Source organism: Dipteris shenzhenensis, chromosome 4, assembly GCF_047967505.1.
Source record: "Dipteris shenzhenensis isolate YYH24624 ecotype China chromosome 4, Dip_SZ_1.0, whole genome shotgun sequence".
Lineage (NCBI taxonomy): Eukaryota > Viridiplantae > Streptophyta > Polypodiopsida > Gleicheniales > Dipteridaceae > Dipteris > Dipteris shenzhenensis.
In genome coordinates this window covers 54807864-54832431 of record NC_141599.1, presented here as the reverse complement: position 1 = coordinate 54832431, position 24568 = coordinate 54807864, and the positions used below count along the sequence as shown (strand labels likewise).

The 24568-nt window shown below is 45.4% G+C and overlaps 1 protein-coding gene across 7 annotated transcripts in view; it reads left to right on the top strand.

The window, feature by feature from the left end:
- Positions 1–24568, top strand: part of LOC147903062 (uncharacterized) — a 116589-nt gene that overhangs the window by 51099 nt on the left and 40922 nt on the right. For all 7 annotated transcript variants that reach the window (XM_087374154.1, XM_087374150.1, XM_087374152.1 and 4 more), the window contains 2 exons: positions 9589–9649; positions 9814–10484. In XM_087374154.1, coding sequence (XP_087230280.1) covers positions 9589–9649; positions 9814–10484 — 732 coding nt within the window. The remainder of the gene's footprint in view (positions 1–9588; positions 9650–9813; positions 10485–24568) is intronic.

The following is a 24568-nucleotide window of genomic DNA, read 5'->3' as shown; positions in this document are numbered from 1 at the left end:
GCAGAGGGTTGGAGACCGCCGGTCAGGCTGACAGAGAGGAGCCAATCGAGGATGATATTCTCCACGCGAACAGAGTGGTTGGCTTTAGTGGATAACCAATGGTACATTGATCCTCACCCCTCCCATCAAGGGTAACCCAATGATGTCAATGGCTTTATGGTGGATGCCCTCTCGAGCACCACCATCGGACCTAGGAGAGTGGCAATGGATTGATGCAGTATGGCAATGGATTGATGCAATATCTCCCCAACAGAACACTTTTCTTCTTTGACCACATACTTAGGAATGCTAGACGAGCCCAGATTTGGAGCCTACAATGGATACTCAGCATGAAACCACACTAGGAGACCTTTGGCATCGCTCTACCATACAAACTCATATTTGGAGATGACGCTGGAGATCTAGTCAGATACCTATTTTCATTTGGCTCTTCCAGCATGGTTAGACTTGGAGACAAGCCTTTAGTGCAGATCATAGATGCCTGATGTTAAATTAGAATGTAGCATGGCCTTGGATCGATTGGTCAACACTTAAGTCCTTGGAAAGGCCGAAAATTATTTAAATGTCAAGGTGTGATTTTAGTGTGTCAGATTTCTCGAAGGACTGCACATGCGGAGAATCAGAGCACTCTGAGTGGTAATGCCCCAAGTTAAGATCCTGGCTAGAGTGTCAGCACTATGTGGAATGGGAATAGAGTGGGGGAGAAGAGGATGTGCCATGACAGGCCCAAATTCCAGTAGCATAGCTTCCAATATAGAGGGGGTGGGGGGAATAGGCTTAAATGCATGATCTTTAGAAATCCTGTCAAACTTCTCAGCAATACTCCATGATAGCGGGCATCTTCCACCATTGATCATTTGACTTAGCACACACTGAGCTATTCCTAAGGCACAACCTTCATTGTCAGTCTGGATTTCCTTAAGGCTCTCCATAAGAATAGCCACTCAATCCACATATCGATGCATTGTCTCTCTTGCCTCCTGCATTAACTTAGCCACCTGTAGGTAACACACACACACGGGGTCTTCTTTCTAGCCAACAATCCTCCACCAATGCTGCAGTCAGCAATGACCAACTTTGCTTAATCTCCTTAGGTTGATACTCAAACCAAACTTTGGCAAGCCCCTCCATGAAAACATGTGTTACCTTAATCCGCTTATCCTCTGCTGTCAAAAAATTCAAGGACACACAATGCCTCTTGAAGAGACTTAATAGGCATTTAGATTTTCATCCATCCTCCCGAACTTCCAAGAGGATCTTATACCAGTTCAGGATACAAACTTTCCAAGTCTCGTGGTAATCAAGGATAGGAAGAATTAAAGGATGAGGGGAAGCTAGAGTTTTTACAAGCCGAATGGCTCCAAACAGACTCGCCATGTGTTGGTGGTGATTCTGTTTTCTTCCAAATATAATGATGATGCAGCTTGTAATCCGTGTACAAATGGTTGATTTGGAGGAAAAGGCAGCCGTGGACAAAATATGCAGCTCAAAATGCATTGTTGTGATTAAGTTTTTGTCCAAATATAATGATGACATGCAACTCATAATGTGGTGCAAATGGTTGACTTGGAGGAAAAGGTCGCCGGGGATGGAACATAGAATACTAGATGGAACATAAGCAAATATCAACTGTAAGCTCAACCACGATGAGTTTCTTGATCTTAGTGCATCAAGATCTATTTAGGTTCCGCTACTTTGTTGGTGTCTGTTGGAATATGAAGCCAAAGTGAGTCTAAAATGGGTGTTCTAGGTGGTCTAGGTGTGGTTTTATAGTCTAGTGAGTCCTAGACATGCCACATGTCATATTGGGAGATATCCCATAGACATTGTGACTTTCTAGAGTCTAGTGGCACACTATATGGTGTTGTACTTGTCTATTTTCTATTATATCAGTCAACATCAATTTCTTTGGTATCATGTGAGTACTTGTCCATTGCTTTCATTTTCTTTCCATTTCATTTCCATTATGCTTGTTATCTTTCCTTTCCATTCCTAGTGCTAGCTTGCTTCTCTCCCTACCACTATGATCTTTCATGTGGTATTAGAGCCATGTTCCTAGCCCTACTCTCTCTTTCCCTTTCCCTTCCAAGAGGTTGAGGTGAGGGAGGCTAATGAAGCTACTCTACCTCCTCCTCCTTGGAAGGCTGCCCTCTTCTCTCCTTCCTTGAGCTCTCTTCTCCACGCCATGATCTGCCACCTCTGTTCTCCTTCCTTTAGCTACATCTTTCTGTGACCTGCGGACGATGTGACGCTTCTATCCGGATCTAGAAGCAGAATCACGGCTTTGTGTCTTCAGCAAAGTTGTAGAGGACCTTGAGTACTACAAATTTCGTTTTTACATCATTGCAATCCGATTTTCTGTTAAAAGTTACAGCCCTTGCAAGAAGTGACTAAATTTATTTCTGCGCACGAATTTTGTTATGGAGCTCAATGATTTGACAGCCCAAGCATGATGCAGCCAGCTCAATGTGGAGCTGTCCATCCTCTTCATCGTTGACCTCTGCTCCAGCCCGCCATTTGCTTCTTCTGCCCGACATTCTCTTGGAGCTACTGTCCACAAGTTGGTGCCCGTCACTTGATGTGAGCTCTTGACATTACATTGCGGTGACTCCTTCACGTGTCTACTCCAAACTTTGGTGAATAGTTCCGAGCATGCACTTTATCTAACTCTCGTAAATTGGACCCACAGCAAGTTGCAATGGGTCGCCTTCTCATAGACACAGAGACGAGATGCGGGTTTCGCATAGGAACAAAGCCGTGGTTTATTGAGCAGGAGGCGCTGGGAGCGATGGTCAATTGGGCTGAGGTGGCTGCTCGGACGGTATAAGTCTACTCCTACTTGTAATCTCACTTTTTAAACTATTTTATTCTCTAAGTTCCAATCTAATTTCCAAGTAATATGGTTTCACTCTTAGAATCAAAGCTCGAACGTCCCATCAGTGGAGGTGAGCGGTGATGATGAGGAATTAGGCTTACATGGCTTCGACGAGGAATTAGGCTTACACGGCTTTGATGAGGGCAAGGGATTAGGTGCAGCTCACGAGGGCCACGGATCAAGTGCAGCTGCTCAAAGCTAGCCCATTGCACCTGGGCTCTAAGAGGATTTTTTTGGACCTTTCACGCTGGGCTTTGATCTAGTAGGGGAGGATAGTCAAATCGTTTCTCTTTTCATCATGTTCCCGACCTTCCTCAAGTGTATCATTGGCTCCTTGCCTCAATAGGAGCTACCTTCGGAGTGGCACAGAGATACCCCCCTTGATGGTTTACTGTCTTTAGCAGAAAAGGCGATGAGATCAGATGAGGTTCCTAGAGTTAGGGTCATCGCTCATGACCCTAACTTATCCGATGAAGATAGCATGCTCCAGCGCTCTCATGGTTCTTTCTTTCGGTAGATAGTCAAGATTGCGGACAGCCGGGACCAGTGCAAGATCTGTAGGACCTTTGAACATTTTTCTAGGGATATTCTTTATTCAAAGGGAAGAGGAGGGGCAGCAGCAAATGGTGTGATTTCAAAGTTGAGAGACTGTATCAGTCGCTCTATCTCCTCCTTGGGATTCAATGGAATAAGTATAGAATTCAAACATGCTATTCTAGAGTGTGAGTTCCTATCTATCACCCAATGTGATGAGAGATATAACTCTTTTGTGGGACTCCTACCCTTTCATGGCTCAGCCAACCCCTTCTTCTTTCAAATCCCCTATGTCCAGAATTAGATCAAGAATATTTGGAACAACACTTTTGAGGGAAAAGCTTAAATGACTGATAAATGGATTCCAGCTATCGAGAGAACCAAAATCGTCTTCAAGGCCATTAGGAAGCCTTTTAGAGCCCTCCATTGGGAGGATTGGAAGATTTCAGTAGATTTGTAGAAACTTTTTCCGAGGAAGTTGTAGAACTTAGGAATAGAAAATGACTCTTTTCTTTTGGCTTTCTATTCATGGAGGAATTGCAATAAACTAGTAGAGGTCACGGCTTAGGATGCCCTTCCCTTGCCCGTGTTGCTTCTCAAATGTGGCATCCATTTAGCATTGCCTTTGGGATTGCAGACATACCAGGGTTATTTGGAAGGGAATCACGGGTCTTGTAGGTAGCTTTGTTGCCTCCCCTATTTTCATCACTTGGGGTTCAGTGGCTTGGCTCTCTCTGGGTGCAATTCATGTATTTTACGAGAGGCATATCTGCTCATGGGATTTCTTGGTTCGCTGCGATTTGGTTGAAGTCTACTTTTTGGATGATGTTCCATTCTCTCACTATAGGCATGGCATGTCTCAATGGGCAGTGGGAGATCATAGCAAGCATATCAACCTAGCATATCTAGAGATCCAGATGGACAAAGACACTTGGTCCTAGGTCCATCCATCTCGTACCTTGGTCATTATATGGATGGACATGTACATACCTTGATGGCCATCTGGCTGAGTGACCTTTCAGGTATGCTACTGCTAGGAGACTTTACCTCAAGGAATGGAGAGACTGTTATTTCTTCTCTGAGGTACAAAGGTTTTGAGGTGGCACTTCCAGCATCAATCCTGCCTCTTTCATTTGAGTAGGGCTTGACCCTCTCAGGATTTCTCATGCTGTGCTTTGTGTATTTGATGCCTTGAACACTTTGCTCTTTAGTGTTTTTTTCATTCTTATTTGAAGTCTTTTTTCATGGAAAAAAAAATCAGTTTATGTTTCAAAACACACCAAAAGGCATCACATCTTTTGTTTGCAACAAACAAAATGTTTCCAAAGACCAACAAAAAAGTTGCTCATTCTAAAGACAAGAATTCACATCAATATGAGATACCATTTTTATCATCGGCCCATGAAGATCACCATGAAGAGCAAATAGATTTTTATTATATTAAAAGTGAAGTACGTAATTCAGAGAGTCAACATTTATGAGAGGGCTCTTGCTATAGAACCACTTCATCCCTAACAAAATGTCAAGCCTCTCCAATCTCATAATGTGGAACAACAACTCTTGGAGTAGTCTTGGATCCCCACACGAAGATTTCGGACCATCTCTTCCAAGTCTCTGAAGCACGATGAGGCATCAATAAAGTTATGAGTACTCCCATCATCAAATAAAACATGAAATGGATGCCCATTGATCCAAACCACCATGTAGATTAAATCATGGGTACAAACACATTAACATTGAAGTGGCAATGCTCACAGTTGAGTCCAAAGAACAAGCATCAAGACTAGCAATGTGAAGATGATTATCTGGACTCTTACTACACTCAACCAAGTGGAGCATCGCTTTACCCTTGCCAATGTTTACAGGACATTCAACAAGTGACCAGATTTTTGCACTTAAAGCAGAGTCCCTTCATGTGAGTGTTGGGTATTTCAGACCAGGGAAGAAGAGGCAAATAAAATTGCACATATGCCATAATGATAGATTGTACTATCCGAAGTCGAACATGTAGAGGCCAAGTGGACAAGTGCCAGTATTCCAGCTTCTTGTTAATCTTTTGAAGCACCCATTTGAGCTGTTGTTGAGGGGTAATATTCCAGCCAATGGGATACCCTAAATGCCTCACAATAGTATGGGAAGAAATAATGTGGCTTGGCCAGAGAAGTGCATGCCAATCAGCTTCTTTCAATGCTAGAAGATTCGATTTCTGAAAGTTGATATGTAGTCCAGCAGCTATGCCAAAATCATTCAGAGTATGCATCAAATGAGAGAGGTCACTTTGAGAATTCCTGGGCGTGAAATATGAATCATCAGCATATGCCTGTGCAAGAAACGGCTGTGCCCTTGGAATTTGCAAGCCATGAAGCTGCCCTGTATCTGCAAGATGGTCCATATGCAACAATAACGGATGAGTAGCAATGGCATACAGTAGCGAACTAAGAGGGCAACCCAGGCTATGGAGATATTTTGGAAAAGCAAATCTCACAAAAAGGCTTTGCGACTACTTCCCATGCAGTCTGTTTGTTCTCCTAAGACTCATGGGAGACTGAATATTCTCAATCTTCAGTTTCATATGTTGGCAAGAAAGAGCACTATGATTACTGATTTTTTTCAGCAAAAATAGCCATGGGCTATTATGTTAGCAACTATGTGTGGAAACATGACGTCCCATGCATATGGGCATTGGATTACAGATCATTGAGAAGCAGTCATGACCACATTTCAGGGGAAAATTCCTGGCTGTCCTGTTTCTACTGCTTTTATTCATGATTGGAAGAGAATTCTCTCTTATGCTAAATGGTCAGGTGCTTCTTCCCATCATGGTAATTCTCTTTGCTTGGAAAGCATCCATTGGAGCAAGGTGTTTGAATCGCCTCTTGCTTTACAGGCACCTATTAAAGCATATAATCTTATGAAATTGGGCATAAGATTTGTCAGAGATGTTGTGGATTAACATGGTTATGTGCTTTCATTTCCACAAGCTTGCAGGACATTCCCCTTGGGTCTGCATCATAGGCCCATTTGGAGATTACTTACAACTATGTTGCAGCCATTTGTTCTCGTTCCTCCACTGTTTGTACAGGACAGATTACTGGACTGGAATCTAACTTCCTTATCTCCTGCTACCTGTTCACTTTCAATGCATAATTTGGCATCCTCGATGGTCTACAGATTTCTTCTTCCACCGCCATGGATTCATAAGCATGGAATTTGGATAAGCCTTTATCTTGGTGGCAATCACAACTCAAGAAAATTTGGAAAGCTAAATTTCCATTGAAACAGAGGCTTTTCTTTTGGAGATGTATAGTGGGAGCTTTTTCCATTGGGGTAAAATTGGCAGCACGTCGTATTGCTTCCTCTTCCTGCCCCCGTTGCTCTCATCACCGTGAGACAGTTCCCCATTTGTTATGGTCTTGCCTGCTCTCTCGGATATTGATCACTCATGTCTCTCATTTGCTGCGGCTTGGGTTTCCCTCTATCAGATTCGGGGAACTCTTCTGGATGTTTGGATGCTTCTCATCTCAGATGTCTCCATTCCTCCTTTTCTTTCACTGGGCTCGTTTTTGGGTACTATGGACTATTTGGACACAGAGATTGCATTTTAGGATGGGACAACAGTTTCCTCAGGCATATGCTTTCTTCAGAATGTCCCTCAAGCGATCTTTATATGATAGTTATGCTGCGAGGGACTTGGATGCTACTAGCCTTGAAGTGTTTTCTGACTGTTTTTGAGTTCTTCCATTAGGCTCTCTTTTGGAGTCTAATGTCATGTACATTGATTTCATGTTAATTTTATAGTTACTGGTTTCACAAAAAAAAAAAAAAGAGTGTTGGGTATTTCAGAGAGTATGTAAGACGCCGCTTATATCGGATGCGTCAATTTTACGAGCAAAAACCTATGAGCAGGTTTATCTGAGCGTGTTTTTCAAGATATTTAAAAAATTGCATTTCTTTAGGAAACATGGTTTTTACACGTTTATTTTCACTAGAACTAGATCTCTTTATCATAAAAATATAAAGACTAGTCACTCATTCAATTTTACATAACATAAATTTTCTTATACATAGACATCCGTTTGTACCCCTGTTATTACCTAAAAAAAGTGTTGAAAAATAATTTCTTTAAGAAACATCTCTCATAATCACTCTCAATGTAGTAATATTATACATATATAATTACTTATTAAACACATTTATATCATATGGCAATATCTTTCTAGTGCTTTTATAGCATAAATAGCAAGATATTTATGGACATGTTTCTAAAGAAGTTTAAATTACTATAAATAAGTATTAACTTGGGCTTATATATCACTCTCAAAATACACGTAATATTTAATACTATATATGCAAGATTTTCCAAAATATAACTCCATAGATGTGCTCAAATGGGGTTTTCCAATCAATTTGAGTGGTTGAATGACTATATTTGGACATTGGAAGACCTACTTCAAAGGGGTTTTGCTGGCGAAACTACCTTGATGGCTTGCTTCAATGAGTTTTCTTTGGAGAAACCCTTTCACGAAGATAGGTTGAGAGAGTTTTTCAATGTCACCCCCTATTAAGTAAAAGTTGTAAGAAAGATCATAAGGGAATTTTCATAGAGAAGTCTACTCTACATGTGGGTTTCTTCAAAAGCCATCCCATTATGTTCTCACCATTCCCAAAGATTCACATAAAGATTTGTGTATAAAATAGGCATTTGCTATAATACTTTGCATATTTCTAAGTGAAACTATGTTTCCTTCTGTTCCATTTTTGCCATATTTTTGCATAGTTGGAAGTTTTTTTTTCCTTCGCTCGGACGCTCAGAAAATTTCGCTTGGAAAATGCTCGTCTCTGCTTATATCTCTCCTTGTCTCAAATCACCATGGATAGAAAAGCTTGAAAGTAGAAACCACAACACAATAAAGATTCAAAAGACCTTGTATTATTGAGCTAATAGCTCAGCTCGACCAAGCTTGTTACTGTTTAGAAGGACCCAATACTAAGTGACTAGACTGTCATGACATACGACAGGCTTGCTCTAGTAGACGACCTACAACAGCTACACAAATCGATAAAGTAAATTGAATCTCATGAGCACAACAACGTAGAAGAGTGAGCCACCGCACACGGCCACCTTGTGAAAAAGGGCTCTGATCACGGCCTCAGGTCCTTGTATCACAAAACCTCTATGAAACCATTGGTTAGCCATGTAGAAGACCATGCACATAGAGTGCCACGTCAAACTTCTTGTGCATCCCCCCTTCAATCTTAGTCCATATGACCCCAACAAGGATTACCGTACATATCCCCCTTAATCTGAGTGGGAGCACATCAGCCAAGTAACCAAGAGAAGTAAACAAAGCTCACATAGAGCAAACCATCAGCAACTGCACACAAAGAGCCAAAACTTTCAGCTGCAACAAAAAAACAAACGCATACCAAACTGCTTCCAAAGAGCCAAACAAGTGTCCAAAAAATTGTACCAATCTAACCACTAAGAGCCAAGGCTGAACAAGCAATTAAAAGTTGTCTGGATGCCCACAAAGAGCCAATTCATAACAACCAAATTGAATACCCACAAAGAGCACGGTGGCACACTTTCAGGACCCGCCGACAAAGGGTTGGATTTTCGACACCCTAGGGAGGCCGCTTGCCATGTGTGCAGCACCTTTCTGGGGGAGTGATCTCTCGGCGATAAATGGAGGAAATTTGAGCGGCTACAATTGATCATGGGATCTAGGATGATTCAGACTAAGCCCTCAGTTCCTCATCAGATAGTATAGGCAGAGTTCTAGAAAGGATAAGCAAGCAAAGACCTAAAAAGGGGTCAACCAAGTTCAGTAAAACTGCTGTAGACACAAATACGATGCAGAACACATCCCAAGAAAAGTATCATACAATGATGTGTGCAACATGCATAACATAATGATTTGTGCAATGTGAAGTAAAATGAATGCATTTGAGAACAAAGTATTATGATGTGTGCCACATGTGCAACCCTACATTTAGGGCTTGCATAGGCAACACATGACGTCAGTAGGACATCCTTATTTGTGGCATACTGTAAGCAATATGCTTTTTCATGTCACCTACATTTAGTGTAGATTGAATACAATTCTTGAAGTTAGTTTTGATGTTTATTGCAACCTTTGATATTGTCTTTCAGCTGTGTGAACATTTCAATTTTACAGGCGTTAATGCGGCGTGGAAAAGCCAGCTTGGAGATGGACGAACCTACAAAGGCCTTAAGAGGTTTTTACCTCTCTTTGACAACAAGATCATTGTGAATTTGCCAGTAGCCCATGTCATCCATCGAGTTCATCCTTTTGACTTCTCTCATGTCTATGCTCCATGATTTGGAGTGCCTTCAATGTCTTTTCTTTTTTAACTTTCTGATCTCATTTCTACTGATGCAGATCTGGATGATGCTCTAAGTTTGGACCCATGCAACGAGGAAATTATATGCCTGAAAAGAACATCTGAAGCAGCATTAAAAAAACGTCAACAGAAAGCCTTTGATGATGTGGATGGTGATAATGCTTCTGAACCTTGTCTGCCAACTCCAAACCCCCTAATTGGTGGTAGAAGATTTGTCATTACGGAAGTAGAGGGCATTAAAGATTCTAAAAAGGATCTGGTTTTGGAGAGTTCAAAAAAAAGCACCAAATCTTCAGACAATACAGCAGTATTGCATCAAGTATCTGGCTTCGAAGAGTGTAAGCAGCAGAAGAGGTGCCTGATTGAAGAAATAGAGTGCAAAGAGAGAGACAAAAACAAAAATTCTCCATCCTATGTTGCAGGCATCCTAGCAGATGAGTGGCGTTTGAAGGGAAACAATTTATTTTCGAATGGGGATTGGAAAAAAGCTGAAGAGTGCTACACCACAAGTCTGAAATATGCCCCATCAAATGCTGTAATTCTTTCCAACAGGTCCTTGTGTCGACTGAGGTTGAAAAATTATGAAGGTGCAGAGATAGATGCGTCAAATGCCATATATTTGGATTTTACATTTGTTAAAGCTTATCATCACCGGGGTATGGCTCGACGTGCCATGGGAAGGTTAGAAGATGCAATAGAGGACCTCCAGGTATGTATGTAGACTTAATTAGTATTGTAGATAAAGCATAAATTTCAAGGTTCTCCCCTTAAGCCTACTGAAAACCCCTGGGTTGGATGTGCCCTTTTAACGAATTTTTGGTCTAATTTTTAACAGTGGTTATAAAGGCACATTTATTTTGTTCACTTTGCCTAAATCTCTCCGATTTTATAGCTAAGCAGTGATTATATCTCACAATACCTCTATGAAAATCTGTTACAGCTTGCTTTCATTGATGTGATCATGCTATCTTTCTGGTTTGTTTGTTTCTTTCAAATAGTTTCCCTTTCCCTTTCACTATTTTCTGTATTTTTCTCCAGCTCCTTTTGAGGAACATAAAGATGAGTTTAATGCGTTTATTTCACTCCCTCTGACATGAAACAGAGTGTTTAGATATTTTGTCTTGAGCTTCCTGAGGTATCATGAGCCCCTTTGTTACTTTTACTATAAACTAGATGTGCCAACTTACAGATACAAACTATGAATATGCAAATATATGCATGGGGAATTTTGCAGCAGTGGCAATGTTTCATGGTCATAAAAAGAATGGAGCAATGGGATAGGGTAAAGAGCGGGGAATATACAGTGAAACAGAAGAAAAAGCTTACCACAGTTGTTAGGTACAAATAAAAAATACTCGCACTTTCCTTCTTCATTACACCAAGCTCTGTTGAGAATCCTGAAAAGATATGGGGAAGATGCTTGCAGGACTTCCTGTTATTAGAACTAACCTCATGTCTCAGAACTACCGTGCTTTTCTCTGTTCCAGGCTCTTTTAGTTGCTATTGCAAAACACCAATCACACTCTCATCCATTCTGCTCTTTTACTCAAAGTGCCGCTCCTAGGACTCTCAAAAATACTAAATGCTTGCCATTTTCCATTTTGTTGCTCCAAATTGCAATGTGGCTGCTCCAATGTGTGCCCAGCCCCCTGTCTTGGTTTACATCCCTCATAGCAAATTGCTGATAGCTCAGTTTGGTTGGGTTCTTTATAAATAAATATAATGCAGTCTTATTAGAAGCTTTGAAACCAATACAATAGTTCAGCAATCCATGAGATGGTGGTGCTTGCTGTCTTGCAGCTTGCCTCTCAGAGTCCCAGCTCACTACCTAGGGCACCCTAGAAGCTGGCACCAACAGCCAGTGTGGAGGATTACATGACCAATGGATACCTCGATCCATGAAAATTTAGAAGATACTTGCAATCTGAACCTTGTAAGAATGTCTGCCTTTCTACGGTCTTCCTAGACTCTTCTGTACCTTGCTTCTAGATGGCTTGCATGGTGTAGATGATATCAGGCCTTATATTGACAAGGTTAGCTGCAGGTCGCATTCACTGCGTCTCAACGGCATCATGCTACCCAAATATTCCAGGCTGTGATGCTGGCAACTATCACCCAAACATTGTCCTCGAGTGAAAGCTACAGGTGCCAATAAGTTTGAGGGAAGGATTCTTGAACTCTTACTGATGATTTGCTCTCCATCTATCAAAGAGGCCAGGGAGATCATCTCTATGGAGAAACCATGCCTCCCCTTTGTCAGCCATGCCACCATATCTCAATTGCAAATCCGACAGATTATCCTCAGTCTAGCCACATTTCTAAAAGAGCACAACCAAATCCTCTTCATTAAAGGGAAACTCCATATACAATCAGCAATTATCTTCCAATTGCCGGCCTCACAGCCATGGCAGTTTCCATCTATCCTCATCTTGCCAATAGCCTTGGTGGGCCACCAACCGAAAGAAGTACGAGTTCTTTTGTAACCGTCTGCTTGGATCTCGTAGGCAAAATTTCTGCAAACACTATCTCTCTCCCCCTCTCTCTCTCTCTCTCTCTCTCTCTCTCACACACACATTCTCTCTACAAATACACTAGGGCCCAGGACAACAGTCGGGCTGGACCCCCCCGAAGGATTTTATTACTTGAGAGAAGAAGGAAATACATAGTTCAGCGTAGCACACTCTTACAAAAATCCAAACGTGAGTGAATATACATGAGCTCTTAGGCTCTCTTTCTTGGCAACAAGCCACTTGTCAAATTCTACATTACTTTCCTAATTACATGCCACTAAGGGCAACTGTGGAGTCTTCGAAGAACTTGGTCACATGAACCGCCTCCTAGACTCTTGTTAGGCTCCCGTAGCATTTAGGAAAATAACTCTTCCTAGTACCCGCAACAATTAATTAAAGCGCACCACCATGGCACCCATTAATTGTTAGCGCTTTGCATGCAAATAACACACTGTGGACTAATTCTAGTCACAGGGGTCGAGGCGCCTTAATTATAGTCAAGTCTCTCCAACCGAAGTTGGCACATCTTGGTTAACTGTAGTTAACCCTCTTGGCGCATGCCAAGTCTTGTTGACCAAAGTCAACACTCTCTAACCGTAGTCAGCTCTGTAGTCTGGTTAACCGGAGTTAACCCTCTTGGTAATAAACTAAGTCTCCCCGACCGAAGTTAGGTTTACTTGACCAGAGTCAAGTATCTTTGAGTGTAGTCAATTCTTTGACCATGATTAACACATATGAAAACTCTTTAATTATGATCAGATAAATGATCAACTGTACTTTGACTTAGGATATTTACATTGTGGTGACATCCCCTCAGCTTCTATTTAGTTGACCTCAACTGAAAAGCTTCCTTGTAAACATCCAAAAGGTATGGATGATCGTGATCGGACAACATGTCTTCATCCACCCACTTGGCATCTAATGCCGTATAATTCTTGAATTTTACAAGATATCTGTAAAACTCCTTGCCCTGAGGGCCTTTTCGTATAGTATGGTACACAATCTGCTCAGGCTAAAGGACCTCTTCCAGCTCATCCACTTCTGGTGGATCATCTGATACTGGCTTTGTAGACTGGCTTTGTAGACTCTGGCCCTTGGAATTTCTTTAGAAGACTCACATGAAATGCATTGTGAATCCTCCAATGCTCAGGCAATGCCAACCTGTATGCAACCGCATTTATTCTTTCTGTAACCGTGAAAGGGCCATAGTACTTGAGAGATAACTTAACATACACTTTCTGTTTGCCTTTGAACTTACGGAGCCTAGCTTTCTCGAACTTCAAAAGTACCCAGTCCCCTTCCTTGAGATCTAATTGTCTCCTGTGCTTATCTCCAGCTCTTTTATGCTTCTCTTTAGACCTTTCAATTGCTGTCCGGACTTGGTTATAAGCTATCTGGAGGTCTCTCACAAACTGATCAGCTGCAAATATTTCATCCTTGGTCCTCAGGATAGGTGGCAGACTCACCTCCCCATAAATGACTTCAGAGGGGGCTTTCCTTGTAGAGCTGTGTACTGTATTATTGTAAGCAAACTCTACCAATGGTAGGTACCTTTCCTAGTCTGAACCTTGGTCAACCACGTAGCATTTCAGCATATCCAATGCTGTAGAATTTGCTACTTCACTTTGACCATCTGTTTGGGGATGGAAAGAAGAAGAAAAATTCAGATTCGTCCCCATATTATCAAATAAAACTCTCCAGAATAGACCGATCATTCTGGGATCTCAATCACTGACAACGGACTTAGGCATACCATGATGCTTAAAGATCAGTGCCATGAAAAGCTTAGCCATATGATCTGCCTTTATGGTTTTGCGAACCAGAATGAAATGAGCTTGCTTGCTAAATCTATCAATGATAGTCCAAATCCCATCATTCCCTGACTTTGATCTTGGCAAATAAAAAATGAAGTCCATTGTAATACTTTCCCACGGTGCCTGAGGCACGAGAAGAGGCATAAGTAGGTCAGGTGCCTTTCGTCTATCATACTTCACTTTCTGACACGTAAGGCATTCAGTAACAAACTGATGTATATCTTTTCGCATTCCTGGCCAAAAGAAATACCTCTCTAGTGCTCGAGTTGTTGCCGTAATTCCTTTATGTCCAGCATAAGGAGGTGCATGGCATTCCTCCAAAATCTTTTTCCTCATCTCTTGGGTGATGCATAGGCAGTCCTCTTTCATTAGATACCCATCTTTCAGGGAATAGTGACTGGTGGACTGCCCCTCTTGCATTTGTTGTAAAATCTCACCAAAACCTGCATCATTAGCATATTGCTCCCTCATGCCTTCGAGGTCCTAATGATAAGCAATAGTCACAATATTGACCTGGGGTCTTCGGGACAAGGCATCTACCACCCTGTTCCGAATTCCTGGAGTATGGACAATCTGAAAACAGTACATCGACAGCATATTTGCCCATTTCATATGCTTCTCAGAAAGTTTTTTCTGAGTTAGAAAATATCTCAGACTTTGGTGATCTGTTTTAACAGTAAAATCTGCACCCAAAAGGTAGTGCTTCCATGTGTTCACAGCATGAACTACAACCAACACTTCTTTTTCATAGATTCCCAGATATATTTCAGCATCATGCAATGTTCGGCTCTTGTCTGCTACTACATGTCCATTCTGATGTAATGCAGCCCCAACACACTCTCCACAAGCATCGCAATCAACATCAAAAGGTTGATAAAGCTCCGGGACTACAAGAAAAGGCTTTGTAGTCAACTTCTCCTTGAGTGTATTGAATTCTTTCTTTTGTGATATTCCCCATGTGAAGGCTGCATTTCTCTTAGTAAGGTCATGCAATGGAGCTGTGATATCAGTAAAATGCGTGATGAATCTCCTATGGTAGGAGCAAAGTCCCAAAAAACTACAGACTTCATGCACAATTTTCAACTCAGGCCAATTCTTGGATGGCTCGGATCTTTGCAAGATCCATGTGTATCCCATTCTTGGATATTATATGCCCCAGATAATGGATCTCTTCCAAAAAGAATTTACTTTTCTTGCTATTGGCAAAAAGCTGATGATTTCGAAGTTCTTGAAATACCAAACCTGAGAAACTTCATTTTAAATATGTTGCACTTTTCATGAGGAAATATTCTCACGTCATCCAAATCATCCTCGCCAGAGTGCTGCTGCTGCTCCCCGCTCCTTCTCCTATAGGGGTCTCCCGGGATTCAGGAAAGCGGACGGAGTTTCTATTTTTTTGTGTTTGAATCGGCCAACACACCTCGATTGACGAATGGGTTCCCATTCAGTCAATCCGTCTCCGCTCACACCGGCCGCGAGAACTGTCACTTTTTCAAAAGATGAGCTACAGCAGTTGCAAAAGGATTTCGAACATGAGTGTTTCACGACTCTCTTCGCACGCATTCATGGCTCACACCCCTCCAGGTTACAAGCTAGAGATTGGATGCTGTCGGCGCTTCCTCAGGACCTCGCCCCCCACCTCAAGGATGTTCGTTTGTTGGGACGGGGTTTCTTTCAAGTGTGCCTAGATTCCCCGGACATCACGAGAGACCTGCTACAGGCCGGGTTTCTACTTCTAGGCTACAGGAGGATCTTCTTGTTTCCTTTCCAACTGGGATTTGACCCAGTTGAAGAGGACAAGCAGGGAGTTTCTGCATCAGGTTCCGTGGTCTTCCCTCAGTTTATCACCGGCTTCTTTCAGTTATTGGCGAGAGGTTTGGTGTGGTGGCAGAGATCTCCCCTCTCCTTGGCGAGCCCTCTTCGGCTGCTGAGGCGGTCAGGATGGACGGGGTTCCCAGGGTTAGGGTCATTGTCCAGGACCCCAATATTTCAGACATGCTACAGCGACCCGATGGGTCTTTCTTCCACCAGAGATTTAAGGTTGTAGGTCGGCTGGACCAGTGCAGGATTTGCAGATCCTCGGGGCACTTCGCCATAGATGCCCAAACAAGGAAAAGAGGCCCACAAAGCAACCAGCTCGTACTAGCTTACGGCAGAGAGCTGGAGCAAGACATACCGCTCCACAGACATGACCTTAGACACGGGCTCCCCTCTCTCCTAGGGCTACTCGAGTCCCTTCGGCACCCCGCGCCACCTCTGGCCCACGGTGGGTTCCGGTCGCGGCTAGGCCCTCTACTCTAGTTCACTCCTCCACCTCTTCGGAGGCTACCCCCTTGGAGCCTCAGGAGGAGACTACTGTTCAAGAGCCTTGTTCGACTCCACCCTTGGATCAGGCTGTACCTTCCTCAACAGCGCAGGTTGTTGGCACCTCGTCCGCACCACTTTTTGATCAGGATCCAGTACAGGTGCCTCCCTCTTTGGACATAGGGAAGGGGGTTCTACATTCTCTTTCTGCTTCGGTAGGAATCCTTCGTACCCCCTCTCCAGGACTGGCTCAGCGGAACTCTTTTTTCGCTTTGGAGGACCTCTCTAGCCTCCCAGATGATGACTTTGTACCCTCTACTTTTGGAGAGCTAGTTATCGGCTTCCCAGTTGAGAGATCCTTCTCTCTCTCACCTGTGGACTTTCCTCCCCTCGGACCTCGTGTGTATGGCAGGAGGTCTGCTCCGGTAGAGGCTTCTGTTTCCGCCACCAGGTCGGGTAAGGTATTCCAACCCACTTCCTCCCACCAGGTCGGGTAAGGTATTTCAGGTGGTTCCCTAGACATTCTTTTTCTTCAGGAACACAAACTGGATATCAGAGATTGCTCCAAGTCAGGTAAGCTGCTCTCAGGCCGGACTTTTTGGCTTCCTGCCTTGGGAACTAGAGGAGGTACATGCATTTCAGTTTCAGACTTTGTTCTCCCTCTGGTCATTGGACACGGTACCATAACCCCCTCCAGAGCCCAGTGGGTTTTACTTTTGATTGACGGACGTAAGGTTGGTTTCCTCAACCTTTATGCTCCGAACAACAGAGGGGACCGTGTTTTGTTTTGGAAAGAGTTGCTCTCGTGGGCTGACATTGCGGATTCATGGATTATTGGAGGTGACTTCAACATGGTTGAGGCACCTTCAGACAAGAAAGGGGGTAGAGAAGGTGGTATCCACTCCCTTGAGAGGGCAGCCTGGGATGCCTTCTTGTTCAGGTTCAGTGGCAGAGATGTTTGGTCAGATGATGCATTTCTTGTTCAGTCTTAGTCACTTTTGTTTTCATGGTCGAACCATAGGGTGCAGATGCCTATCCATGCTCGGATTGACAGATTCTATGTGGGTGACTGGGCTGTTGATAGAGCGGAGACAATTTGCATTGCACCCGGTGTTTCCACTTCAGACCATTTTCCGGTAATTTTGTCCATTTTAGAGCCTCATCTGAGAGGACAGTCTCACAGTATCAGGATCCCAGACGCCTTTTACACGGATGAGACTCTCACAGAGGCAGTGTTGGAGATCTAGGTTTCTCATATGCAGGGGGGGTGGCCGGTCCTGGAGAGTCAATAAACACTTTTTCTCTACACTTGGCCCCAGACATAGTAGAGAGAGTGTCACGCAACTTATTGACTCTGACGGCGTTTTGCAGTCCCATCTAGAGACCATCATGCACTTAGTGACAGACTTTTATACCTCCCTTCTTTCCGCAGATCTGAACTCACAGGCCAGAGAGGTGGCTAGAGATGAAGTTTGGCAGAGTTTACCCGTGTTGGTCACCCCAGAGATGTTATGCTCACTTGATGCACGCTTTACCAACACAGAGTTCAAGACTGCTCTTTCTGCCCTTCATAAGGGCAAGTGCCCTGGTTCCGATGGTCTTACTCCCTCTTTTTTTATAGTTTTTTTGGATATGATAGGTGATCATATTACTTCAGCCCTGCAGGGCATTTGGGACTGGGGCGAGATGCCTGACTCACTGACCGAGGGACTCATTCACCTTATCCCGAAAGGTGGCAACAGGAATTTTGTATCCCATTGGAGACCCATCACTCTTTTGGGCACTCTTTACAAAATCCTTGCCAAGGCGATCAGCATCCGACTACAGCCCCTTCTTCCAGATCTCATCCATGATACTCAGACAGGATTTGTGCATGGCAGGAGCATTTTTTATAATACATTTTCCTTTTGGGAAGCCACAGAGTGGGCTATGCAGAGTGGACAGAGGCTAGCAGTTTTACTTTTGGACTTCAAGAAAGCATATGACAGAGTAGATTGGGGTTTTCTTGAGGGCACTCTTCTACGGTTTGGATTTTTAGATGCTTAGATCATAGGGGTGGCCTCCCTTTACAGATCAGCCCACAGCCAGGTTTTGATTGGAGGGGTAAGGGGTGACAGGTTTCAGATTTCTAGATGAGTTCGTCAGGGATGCCCTTTAGCTCCCTTCCTCTTTCTTTTTGTGGCAGAAGCTATGAGTATCTTCCTTAGATCTCAGGCTGAGCTTTTTGGGCCGAGACTGCCCTTGAGACAGGAGCAGGAGCTTTTTGACTATGAGTTGGCTGATGACACTGCTATTTTTATTCAGGCCTCCTTGCAATCACTTGATTCTTTCCGGACAGCCTTGGATATCTTTTGCTCAGCTGCAGGGGCACACAGGCATAAATCCTTTGGCTTTTGGATCAGTGATGAGGACACTCTAGGCTGGGGAGTTGACATTGGTTTTTCTTGGATTCAGAGGGGTGTTCCTATCAGGTATTTGGGATGCCAGGTAGGATTGGAAATCTCTCCAGCACAGCAGTTTGCCCCAATACTAGAAAGTATAAGGAAAAAGTTCCTTTTATGGAGCTCTGCCAAACTCGACCTTGCATCTAGAGTTGTGGTAGTGAACCAGGTTCTCTTGGCCACCTCATGGTTCGTGTGTTCTTGCTGGTGCCGGTCTAGGGATTGCATCACTCAGCTCATCAGACCAATCAGGAATTTTTTATGGAGTGGACTTGATGGCATAGCAGATGTTGCAGCAAGGGTGGCCTGGGAGACTATTATTCTCCCTACATGTGAAGGGGGCCTTAATGTCATTGACCCGGACTTGCAGTGTAGGGCTTTGCTTTGTAAGGTGGTGGTGAGGGGACTCATGCCTGGGCAGGAACCTTGGAAGGATTTCTTTTTTGGACGCATTCAGGCTTGCACACCAACCTTGGGAGATGATTGGGTGGACAGCCCTCGATGGATTTTCACATCAGCCCCTCTCAGATGTCCTACCTCTCCTCTCATGAGTGCCATCCTGAAAGCTTGGGGGAGCTTCAGGAACACTCTTCGAAGGATTCCACCTTCTACCATCGAAGAGATTGATAGGCAGCTGATCATTTGGAATGATAGTATTCTTGACGAGCATGCCAGACCACTGGGCACTTCCCATTACATGCAGTGGTCTAAATAGGAGAGAGGCCCCGCCTACATAGTAGGCACTTGGAAATCTTTTATCAGGCTACCTGTGGATCAGAGACTGCAATCCGTGAGTCACCTCAGAGGGGTAGCACGCAGGATTCAATAGATAGATGCAGCCATCCCGGTGGAATGGACAGTTGAGCTGCCTATCACTTCCACCACTTGGATGGGGGCTTTTTCGAGGACATCAGTTCCTTTACAGGTGATCGCTCTCCGAGGTCTCGGGGAAGACGCACTGGTCTTTGATGTCGGGGATGGAGGTTTTCTACATCCAAGGATGGCATTCTTCTTGAGGTTGCCTTTCAGCCTATCAGGATTGCTGGTTTTATGGACCTTGGAGTGGGCTTGCAGTGGTACTTAGACCCCGACCCTCTGCTCATGGCCTTGGGATCCTGAAGGTTGTGGTTATATGGAGGTGCACCTATCAGGTGCTTGCAGTGGGACCCAGGAGAGTGGGAATGGATAGATCATGGGCACTGAGAGAGGGGGATTCCCTTTTTTCGTTTCACGGTTGGTAATGCTAGGAGGTTTCAGCTGAATAGTAGGGGTTGGATTCCCTCCATAGCCCCCCATTGGGAAAGCTTCTTCATCACCGCAGACTTGCGTAGAAATTTCTGGAGGAGGCTTTGGAAATCCCTCAGAAATAGAAAGATCACTCTTTTCTTTTGGCTTTCTATTCATGGAGGGATTGCAGTGAACCTATGGAGATCACGATTTGGGGCTGATCCCACTTGTCCTCGATGCCATTCTGCAGAGGAGTCAGTGCGACATCGCCTTTGGGACTGCAGTCAGGCGAGGACTGTTTGGAAAGGGGTTGCTCGGATACTCAGCATCTTTCACACTTCCCCTTTCTTCATGACTTGGGGCTTGGTCGCATGGTTATCTCTTACCGGGCCCCAGTTGTTTTATGAGGGTGAGCCTTCTTCTTGGGCACTCTCGGTCCGCCGGCAGGTGATAGAGCCCTGCTCTCTATAGGATGTACCACTTACTCCCTTCAGAGCTTCTCATGTTTTAGTGGACACCTCTTGGGAGATTTTGGCTAGCATTTCCTCTTGGCATATTTGGAGAGCAAGATGTACTGAGGCCTTGGATGGCACCCAGATACACCCATTACAGGTGTTCACGGGTATTTGGTCTGACACGGTTCACACTTTGATAGCCATATGGGCTAGCATGCAGGGCCCTTCACGGGCAGCCTCTTCTAGAAGGACTATATTTCTTCGAGTTTGGAGAGGTTCTCCCTTTTTCTCGGAGGTTTCTACCGGATTGAGATGGCACTATCAGCCTCAATCCTTTCTTTTTGGCAGCTTTTCGTGCATTGCATGATGTATCCCGTATGGAGCTTGCTCTAACGGTTTTTCTTTAATACTTAATAGAAGTCTCTTTTTGCAAAAAAAGATGTGCCATGTGCTCTTCTTTTGTCTTTGAAAAGACTAAGATATCATCAAAGAAAGTACCCGTAAAATGCCTGTACTTTCGGAAGATGCGATCCATCATTCTATTGAATGTAGCTGGAGCATTTGTCAACCCAAAAGGCATCACTAAGTATTCATACAACCCAAATGTAGTGCGAAAAGCTGTCTTATGCATAGCTTGTGGTTGTATTCTGACTTGATGATAGCCACTCTTCAAGTCTATCCTATTGAAAACTATTGCTCCTTTGAGCTGGTCAAGCACATCATCTATGCGTGGTATCGGAAATCTATTTTTGATGGTCATCTTATTCAATGCACATTCGAAAAGAACCATCTTTCTTCTGTACTAGAAGTACTGGTGAGCAAAAAGGAGATGAGCTGGGCTGAATCAACCCTTTGGACAGCAAGTCCTACACTTGAGCCATAATCTCCTCTCTCTGAGTCGCATTGACTCTATAAGGTGGTCTATTTGGTGGCTCACTACTAGGCATTAGCTCTATCTGATGATCCTCTGGTCTCTCTGGGGGTGGACTCTTGGATTGTAGGAGGGGACTTCAACAACCTTGAGACCTTAGAGGATCAGCAAGGAAGGGGCCCAGAGTTCCTCGGTATAGCTCAGGCAGAGCAGGCAGATTGGGACTCCTTCCTCTTTGCAGTGGGAGGTCGGGACAGTTGGAGGGAGCCTTCCTTTTGCAGATGGCCTGGGAGTCTGGACTTCTCTTGGGATTACAGGAGGGAGGGAGGCAGACTCCTGGAGAGACTGGACCGTTTCTATGTCAGTGATTGGGCGCTTGGCAGAGGAGGAGAGTCAGGAGTGGTTCCAGGGACGACACTTTCAGACCATGCCCCAGTCATCCTAGTCCTAGACTCGGCCTCTCAGTCCTCACCTCCACGTTCATGCCGGATCCCAGATTCCATCTACACCAGAGCTGCGGTTCACAGCAGGATAGTGGACCTATGGGAGCAGGAGTGGGACCCTACCAGGGATATGGCAACACAGGTAGCTCAGGCACTTGATGAGTCTAGCCGCATTTGCCAGCAGGAGGCAATTCAAGTCAAACAACGGTGTTGGGCGCGGGAGAGGGGTCTCAGACGTGACCTCGCCTCGATTCAGAGGATGCAGCAGTCTTCTCCAGGCTCTGAGGAGCTCAGACAGTAGGAGGTTCGGGTCTGGGCCATGCTAGAGGAGATCACCCAGCGTCGCTCAGAGTTTTCATTTCATGCTTTGAAGTCCTTCTGGGCTAGGAAAGGCGACAGGATGTGCAGGGAGTTCTTCAGGACTCATGGACAGAGGTCAGCAGGGGAACAGCTCCGTTCTCTTAGGGCGCAGAATGGTAGTGTCAGGACAGATCCAGATGAGGTCCGGGACTTAGCGACAGACTTCTACAGATCTTTATTCCAGCAGGAGCCCCCAGACCCTCATGGTCGCATTTGCAGGGAGGAGGTGTGGAGATCTACACCGAGACTCCTGCAGCCCAGCATGAGCGATACCCTTCTCGCACCCTTCACTGTTGCGGAGATGCAGGATGCGGTGAGTGGTATTGATGGGCAGAAATGCCCAGGTGAGGATGGCCTCTCTAGAGCTTTCTTCACCACCTTTTGGGAGCAGATCCACCGGCCCTTGCTCGCAGCCTTCTAGCACATCTTCTCCAGCGGGCAGATGCCAGAGAGCCTTGCGACAGGCCTGATTTGCCTCATCCCCAAAGGGGGGGACCGCCAGGAGATCAGACAGTGGCGCCCAATCACCCTCCTCCTGACCGCCTACAAAATCCTCACCAAGATGATCAGCAGTCGCATCCGCCTCCTGCTACACGACCTGATTCATGACACCCAGACTGGTTTTGTCCAAGATCGCAGCATCTTGGACAACATCTTCACTTTCTCAGAGGCGACGGAATGGGCCCAGCACAGTGGCCAGCACCTTGCCATACTCCTTCTCGACTTTGAGAAGGCGTACGACAGGGTAGACTGGTCTTTCTTGGAAGGTACACTCGCTCGGTTCGGTTTCCCGAACGAGTGGATTAGAGGTATTGCTAGCCTTTACAGATCGGCCTCCAGTCGGGTTATCATTAGCGGCAGGATGGGGGAGAGATTCACACTTGAGCGCTCGGTGCGTCAGGCCTGTCCATTAGCGCCTTACCTCTTCCTATTTTTTGCGGAGGCCATGACACACTTCCTTCGAGCTCGCACCACTGGTCTTCGCGGGATGCGTCTCCCTATTCGAGAGGATGCCGAGCTGTTGGACTCCGAGTATGCAGACGACACAGCCCTATATGTGCAGGATGATGTCGAGTCACTGGAGCGTGTGAGACTGTCCCTAGAGATGTTTTGCCTTGCGGCTGGAGCGAAAATCAACTGGCATAAGTCAGTTGGTTTTCTTACGGATCCAGGAGCCAGCTCACAGTGGGGTATTTTCCTGGGGTTTCGTTGGATCCCTAGAGGACAGACGACACGTTACCTGGGATTCCAGGTAGGCCTGGACATCACACCAGCTCAGCAGTTCTTGCCAGTCCTAGCCTCCATTCGACGGAAGCTTGCTTTCTGGAGCACGGCTCGACTTTCCTTGGCAGGCAGGGCCCTTGTGGTCAACCAAGTCCTTCTTGCCACTGCTTAGTATGTGGCCTCTTGCTGGTGTTTCTCGAGGTCTTGTGTAGCCCAGCTGAGGAGACTGGTGCGGAACTTCCTATGGTCTAGTTCAGACGGTTCCGGCACCACCAGAGCTAGGGTCGCCTGGCAGACGGTCATTCTCCCCCAGGCAGAGGGCGGCCTCGGCATCATAGATCCAGAGCTTCAGAGTCAGGCACTTCTTGGCAAGCTAGTCATCCGCGGCCTGACCCCAAGAGGACAGACGTGGAAGCTCTTGCTACAGCATGGTCTCAGTGGGTGTACCCCCCAGTTAGGGGGTGTTTGGCAGCCTTCTATCCGATGGATCTTCACTTCAGCACCTTTGACTCAACCCCGTTCCCCCTTTCTCCGTAGCCTCATTTCAGTCTGGAGGAAGTTGCGACACAGCCTCTCCCAGGTCCCCCCTAGCTGCCGAGAGGAGACAGACAGATAGCCCCTGAGCTGGAGCAGCCAGGTGACAGATGATACAGGTCGTCAGCAGCTTGGAGAGAGATCCCATATCCCTTGGGCGCTCTGGGCACGTGGGCCCGCGCGCTCGTTCCGGGTTTGGAGGGACGTCTACAGTCAGCTGAGTCCAGGCGAGCTGGCAGCAGCAGTAGGTACGGCACGTGGGATCCAGGCTCGGCGAACGGAGATTGATGCTGCCATCCCTGCAGGGTGGAGGATCCCCGTAGACACCAGACAGCTCTTCCCGGGAGATGAGAGGTGGCTCGGACAGTTCACTCCACGAGGCATTCCTTTGGTGGTGGCAAGCCTCTTCTCACACTCTTCGGTACACTTCTTCTCCATCACTGATGACAGTCGCCTACAGAGCAGAGAGGCCGTGATCGACCCCCAGCTTCCCTGGCAGCGCCTTCGCATTGTAGGGCTGCAAGGGAAGACGTGGCATATAGACCCCCTGATTATATAGGACTAGGATTGGAGACTTTGGATATGGGAGGGCCGCTCCTTGTCAGAGGTG